At 46.8% G+C, this 7,500-nt stretch overlaps 1 protein-coding gene across 4 annotated transcripts in view; it reads left to right on the forward strand.

Moving 5' to 3' along the window:
* The window catches only part of LOC143737934 (ATP-binding cassette sub-family C member 3-like), a 138,869-nt gene that overhangs the window by 37,957 nt on the left and 93,412 nt on the right, over window positions 1-7,500 (forward strand). For all 4 annotated transcript variants that reach the window (XR_013203779.1, XR_013203780.1, XM_077229737.1 and 1 more), the window contains exon 6: window positions 6,739-6,800. Coding sequence is in view for 2 of the 4 variants with exons in the window: in XM_077229737.1 (XP_077085852.1) it covers window positions 6,739-6,800 (62 nt within the window). In the remaining 2 variants the exon portion in view is untranslated. The remainder of the gene's footprint in view (window positions 1-6,738; window positions 6,801-7,500) is intronic.

Raw genomic sequence — 7,500 nt, forward strand, 5'->3', positions numbered from 1 at the left:
ACGCCGATTTTTGGAATGAAAATCGTTTTTCTCTTTTACAACCGCCGACGCTCCCCTCTGGGCTCCCGTAGTTCCGAACGGCTGTTCGCATGATAGAGATGCACAAACAACATGGCAAATGAGCAAGACCGCGGCAGCAGTGGCACACCCTCCGAAAACATTTACAAGCTGAATCTGCAGGGCTCCCAACTCTCACGAGTTCACTGTGAGAGACGCAATTCTGTCACTTTTTACACGCTCTCACGCCACACATCCATTTTCTCACGCAGAGAGAAATTGCGAAGCAAAGAGGACACTGACACCGACAGGCAAGACAGAGCAGATTACTATTGATAGGAAACCGATTCTCAGCTCTCAGATTCTGTCAATTTTATTACAAAATTCAAACAATAAACACCGTTTTGGCGCTTGTAAATGTGACGTGAAAGAACGCTGGCAGATCTCAGTTCCAGCCGCATGTGAACCGAACATCTGTTACTCTTTACTACAAACTTACCGAGATGTAATAAAATCAATCGATCAGTGTTTTTCAACCGCGGAAAGATGTCCATAAAACAGCTGGAGAACAACATATGTCACGTAACGTTACATTTACCTCAGGATGGCTTTTAATGACCCATAGACGCATGTTAGTTAGACGCATTATAAAATAAAAAACGCATTATATTTAATTTGAGTTAGTTTTACCTTTAATAATACCAGCTGACAGGCTCTCTGTATGCTTACAGCATTAGGTGATTTTTTTTTTGGGAGAACAATTAACACATTAAACTATCTACTGTAGCTATTTATCCAAAGGAATTTATATTGAATCAAGATCAGAATCAAATCACAAGAATTGAAATGAAATTGTGAAATTTGTGTTAAGCAGTAATAAAAACAGTATTATACCAGTAAACTTAATAAAATTATGTTTAGTTACCAAATAATCTGACAATCACAATACACTTATTGTGATGCAAGTTTTTTTTTTTTTTTACACATCCCCCCAATCCCAATCCACCCATTTTATTTTATGTTACATTTTCATTGTTTTCAAAGACAGGGCCTGTCCTCTTGTCTTTTTGGCTTGTTGTTTCTGATTGCACTTTAATGGAGATCAAATCCCAGAAGGGAAAATTAAAACAAAATAAAGTTAAAACTTGTAGGGAGAGAAAAAAATCGATTTAAATCGTAAATCGGATTTTTTGTGAAAAAATCGTCTCGGTTACGTATGTAACCCTAGTTCCCTGATAGGGAACGAGACGCTGCGTCAAACGCTGTGGGAATGCCCCTGCGTTGTGCGTCATGAAGCACGTATGGAATCAGCCCAATGGAGAGATGGAACGTCATAGGCGGGTGACGTCATCGACCAGGAAACTATAAAGCACCCCATAAACACAAGCGCAACAGCTTCTGATAGGCCTGACGGAAGCGCTAGCGGGAATGCCGGGAGTATGGTGGAATGACGCAGCGTCTCGTTCCCTATCAGGGAACTAGGGTTACATACGTAACCGAGACGTTCCCTTTCAAGGGAACTCGAGCTGCGTGAAACGCTGTGGGAACACTAATACCCACGTCGCCATAGGACCAAGTGACCGCCATGTGAGAACTAGCGCACAGAGGACGAGAGCACCTGTGCCCCAGGGGTAGAACTTAAGTCTAGGTCGTAGAACTTAGTGAAAGTATGCGGTGAAGACCATCCAGCCGCATCACAAACGTCACTGAGGGAAACTCCTGACAGTAATGCTTTAGAAGCCGCCATACTCCTGGTAGAGTGGGCTCGTACAGCCAAAGGTGAAGGCTGACCAGTGGATTCATAGGCAAGTGAGATAGCCTCGACCACCCACTTGCTCATTCTCTGTTTAGACGCAGGACACCCCTTCTTGGGTGGCCCAAAGCACACAAATAGTTGTTCTGACTTCCTCCACAGGGCAGTTCTGTGGACATAGGCGTCTAACGCCCTAACAGGGCAGAGTAAATTAAGTTTCTCCTGGTCAGACGACAGAAATGGAGGAGGACAAAAGGCCTGCAGAACTGTAGGTCTAACAACATTAGTAGGGACCTTGGGAACGTAACCTGGTCTAGGATGCAGAAAAGCCTTAACCATGCCAGGCGAAAATTCCAGGCATGAGGGTGAAACCGACAGAGCCTGCAAATCTCCGATTCTCTTTAGTGAGGAGATAGCAAGAAGAAAGATAGTTTTAAACGTGAGAAACTTCTCAGGAACTTCTTCGATAGGTTCAAGAGGAGCTAGGGAAAGACCTTCTAATACGATGGCCAGATCCCAGGCTGGCACCCTCGTACGAACTGCTGGCCTCAGCCTTAGTGTGCCGCGAAGGAAACGAGTTATAAGCGGGTGTCTCCCAAGAGAAACTCCACTGAAAGGGACGTGGTAAGCAGCCAGTGCCGCCACATACACCTTTAGTGTGGAGGGGGATAGCCCTGTGGAGAAGCGCTCCTGCAGGAATTCCAGCACTGCACCCACTGGGCAGTTAACTGGGTCCTGCAGGTGCTCTCCTCACCAAGAAGTGGAGAGTTTCCACTTCAAGGCATAAAGCTCCCTCGTGGATGGAGCTCTGGAGTGAAGAATGGTCTCAACAACCTCGGTTGAGAGACCAGAGTTCATGAGCTGGGGCCCCTCAGAGGCCAAGCCCACAATACTGGGCGGGGGTGAAATATCATGCTGCCCGCCTGAGAGAGTAGATCCCTCCTGACCGGGAGCTCCAAGGGAGAGCCGTCCAGGAGAGAAATCAGGTCCGCAAACCATACTCGGGCCGGCCAGAACGGGGCTACTAATAGTAGGCTGACCCCGTCCCTGCGAACCCTCTCCAGAACTCCAGGTAGCAGAGCAATTGGGGGAAAGGCGAACAGACGTGACCTCGGCCACGGCTGCACCATAGCGTCCAACCCCAGAGGGGCTGGATGTGGTCTCCTTGGAAGCGAATAGGTCCACCTCGGCGCGACCGAAACTCAACCAAAGGAGCTCCACCACCTCGGGATGGAGTCTCCAATCCCCCGGCCTCGGCCCCTGTCTCGACAGGGAGTCTGCTACCACATTCAAATACCCAGGAAGATACATTGCTCTCAGAAATAGTAACCTCCCTTGGGACCACAGGAGGATCTGACGGGCCAACTTGTAAAGCCGGCGAAACCGCAGGCCCCCCTGATGATTTATATAAGAGACCACTGACGTGTTGTCTGACTGAACTAACACATGATGACCTCTCAGGTCTGCTAGGAAGTGTTTCAGAGCCTGGAAGACCGCCAACATCTCTAGACAATTTATAAGCCGTGATAGATGATGGTCCCGCGACAGCCCTTGGGCTGGACGACCACTCGTGACTGCCCCCCCCCCCCTTGTGAGGGAAGCATCCGTCGTTAGCGTTACGCGACGACAAAGAGCCCCCAAAGGCGAACCTCAGGAACTTCCTGTGTTGTGGAAGGATGGAAATGTGGAAGTACGCGTCCCTTAGATCTATCGTGGCAGACCAGTCCTCGGATCTAATTAGTGACACGATCTGCTTGATAGTGAGCATCTTGAATTTTGGCTTCCCTACCGAGTGATTCAATAGGCGCAGGTCTAAAATTGGACACAACCCCCCATCCTATTTTGGAACGATGAAATATCGGCTGTAATAGCCTGACTCCACACTGGGAGGAGGAACCCGTTCTATAGCCTCCTTTTGAAGGAGTGCTTTCACCTCTTGTTCCATAACCAGAGCCTGCTCGGGGCCCACCACTGTAGGCAGAACCCCTCTGAATCTTGGTGGACGACACCTGAATTGGATAGCATAATCCCTTTCTATTGTCTGCAGGACCCATATCTTAATATATATATATATATATATATATATATATATATATATATATATATATATATATATATATATAAATTGTTTGTGTGGTGCAGAGTATGTAAAGACAGACAATATTCACACAGGGACAGATTCACATATAGACTGAAGGCACAGAAAGCTGTTGCGCTTGTGTTTATGGGGTGCTTTATAGTTTCCTGGTCGATGACGTCACCCGCCTATGACGTTCCATCCCTCCATTGGGCTGATTCCATACGTGCTTCATGACGCACAACGCAGGGGCGTTACCACAGAGTTTGACGCAGCTCGAGTTCCCTTGAAAGGGAACTGGGATTTTCTAGGCCCAGCCCTAGTGTGTTTGAGAGAGATAGAGTGTGTGTGTGTGTTTGTGTGTGTGTGAGTTTGTTTGTGAGTGTGTGAGAGTGTGTGTGTGTGCGTGTTTTTGTGATTTGTGAGGACACAATTGTTTATAATGACATGGGTATTACACTGGTATTACAACTTGAACGTGATTTATGAGGACATTTCATGAGTCCTCATATTTCAAATGGCTTTAAAAACATACTAAGCAGTGTTTTATTAAAAATGTAAAAATGCAGAATGTCTCCTGTGATGGGTAGGTTTAGGGACAGGGGCAGTGTGTGTGGGTGTGTGTGTGTGTGTGTGTGTGTGTGTGATGGGTAGGTTTAGGGACAGGGGCAGTGTGTGTGTGTGTGTGTGGACCCAATGAGATATTTTTGGAAGGCTTTTTCACTCTGCCAGAAATTCTACTAAGGGTACCAGTCTCTCGAGACTGGCCTCTGGTGTAACTTGAGCAGCAAACGCAGCGCCCTGTAACGGCACACCGGCAGGGAACAACTGGTCTAACCGCTCTGAAACCCTCCTCAGAGGGAGCGAGCGTCCGTCAGGAAATCGCTCACTGGGACCGTCTGCGCCCCGGCATGAAGGAGGGGCCCGAGGAAGAATGGGCACCGTAGAAAGAGGTGAACACCTTTCCGCCTCGGTGGGGACCAACCTCAGTGTCCTGCGCGCCGTGGCGCCAGGACTTCTTCTTAGCCGTGGCCTTGCGCACAGGGATAAATCAGCAGCCTGACGCAGTTCGCGAACCACGTCAGCACTGACCTCCTCACTCTCACTCACGTCCCTCAACAGGTCAGCCTGGTATGCCTGCTTAATAGACATAGTATGCAGACATGACGCAGCCTGACCCGCCGCCGAATACGCTTTACCCACAAAAACCGAAATATTTCTAAGAGGCTTGGTGGGTAATGCCGGTGCCTTAACAGATGACGCAGCCTCGAGGGAGAGAAAATTCGCAAGCGTCTCTTCCACGCGAGGCATAGCCGAATAACCATATGATTTTGCCCCCACAATATTAGAATATGTTGAAGTCTGGGGACTAAACACTCTATATGACACCGTTTTTTTCCACGATTTCGACAACTCAGTGTGGAGATCGGGAAAAAACGGCAAGCACCGGCGTGGAGGTTGCACTCGTGACGGCAAAAATCTCTCATCTAATTTTGATTTAGAAACAGACTCCTGTCTAGTCACTGGCCATACAATGCTGAGTATTTCTACAGCTCTTGTTAATACCTCCACTAGCTCATCACTTTCGGGAGTGTAAGGTGGCGAATCCTCCACATTTCCCTCATTTATAACTGGTGCCTCAGCCCGAGCGGAAGAAACCGCAGCGCGTGCTTCCGTACACGGGACTGAGGCACTGGATCTCACAGGTGAAGGGAGAGATAAGGCAGAGCCCGTCTCTAACCCCGCTGAGAGATCCATCTGCGATCCCCACGATACGCGTCGTCGCTCTGCCTCGGCAAGAGCGGGACCCGAACCGCAGGGAGCGCGCACCGAACCGCTTTCCTCGAAGAGCGCCCGGCGGGAGCGGAGCGTCCTTAATGGCAGACGCTCGCAATGCTCACAATCAGCTCCCTCGAGAGCTGCACTCCCAAACAAACAACACAAAGAACGTGTGTATCCCCACTCGTAAAATAACGCGAGCAGGGAGGGACACACTTCCTAAACTGCTGTTCATTCGCCATATCTATCTTAATATATATATATATATATATATATATATATATATATATATATATATATATATATATATATATATAAATTGTTTGTGTGGTGCAGAGTATGTAAAGACAGACAATATTCACACAGGGACAGATTCACATATAGCGCGACTGAAGGCACAGAAAGCTGTTGCGCTTGTGTTTATGGGGTGCTTTATAGTTTCCTGGTCGATGACGTCACCCGCCTATGACGTTCCATCCCTCCATTGGGCTGATTCCATACGTGCTTCATGACGCACAACGCAGGGGCGTTCCCACAGAGTTTGACGCAGCTCGAGTTCCCTTGAAAGGGAACTGGGATTTTTTTTTTAGGCCATATCGCCCAGCCCTAGTGTGTTTGAGAGAGAGAGAGTGTGTGTGTGTTTGTGTGTGTGTGAGTTTGTTTGTGAGTGTGTGAGAGTGTGTGTGTGTGCGTGTTTTTGTGATTTGTGAGGACACAAATGTTTATAATGACATGGGTATTACACTGGTATTACAACTGGGTAGGTAGGTTTAGGGACAGGGGCAGTGTAAGGGGATAGAATATACAGTTTTTCCTGTATAAAATGCATTATGCCTATGGAATGTCCTCACAAGGATAGCAAAACAAACCTGTGTGTGTGTGTGTGTGTGTGTGTGTGTGTGTGTGTGTGTGTGTGTGTGTGTGTGTGTGTGTGTGTGTGTGTGTGTGTGTGTGTGTGTGTGCGTGTGTATTATATTATATATACCTTTATAATACGTCATCAGAGATTGAGTAAAAGATTGGTTTAGTGCCACAAACTTTGGATCATTGAATTTCTTGCACGTTAGAAAGAGATTTGAAAGGTCAGAGCAGCTAAACTGAAGAGCTGCTGGTGTTTTTATTTCTTTTCCAGAATGTGTGTCCTGAAACAACTGCCGGATTCCTCTCAAAAATGACCTTTTGGTGGTTTACAAGGCGAGTGTCTGTTCTATTTTCCCTTTGGGAAACAAACCTATCCCAATGTTTTAGCTCAATTACAAGATGTCTTAATGTAAGACAGTACCATCACGGAGTCATCTTTGGGAAACAGCCTCGACCAGTCGAACCTATAACGCCGCGCTACGAGCTGAACAGTGACTTGGAATCTCACAGCTCAGCTCACTTAGCACGGCGTTAGTGGTTCGACTGGTCGAGGCTGTTTCCCAAAGATGGCTCCTGCCTGTATACAAGATGGTACTGTCTTTATAAAGTATATTATTATTAAACTGTCTGTACACTTACAAAGTTCTCAGTGCTTCGGTTTGTATGTAGAGACCCTCATTAAGCTAGCGTGTTAGTGTGGCGCTATTTTGAGCCTTGTTAGTGGTATTAACTAGCGATCTCTTTTTACTTATTATATGTGCCATATACTAGCGTTATAAGCTAAACAGTTTTTAGAGATAAAACTCTTTACACTCGATTATCATGAAAACAAATCCCAGAGAACAGTCGACTCGGTACCAATGTGTTATTACACCCCAGGTTCATTTTGCGCCGGAGTTCTCCTTTAATGACGGAAACATTTTACCTTTAGTTTTCTTCGTCGGAATGGTAGGAAACTTAGCAAGGTTTTGTCACTTTCTTTGTGAACACAAAAAAAATCATGGACATGATTCTAAAAGGTTAAATGGTCCTG

Source organism: Siphateles boraxobius, unplaced genomic scaffold, assembly GCF_051911475.1.
Source record: "Siphateles boraxobius isolate OS27281-9 unplaced genomic scaffold, OSU_SipBor_1 131, whole genome shotgun sequence".
NCBI lineage: Eukaryota > Metazoa > Chordata > Actinopteri > Cypriniformes > Leuciscidae > Siphateles > Siphateles boraxobius.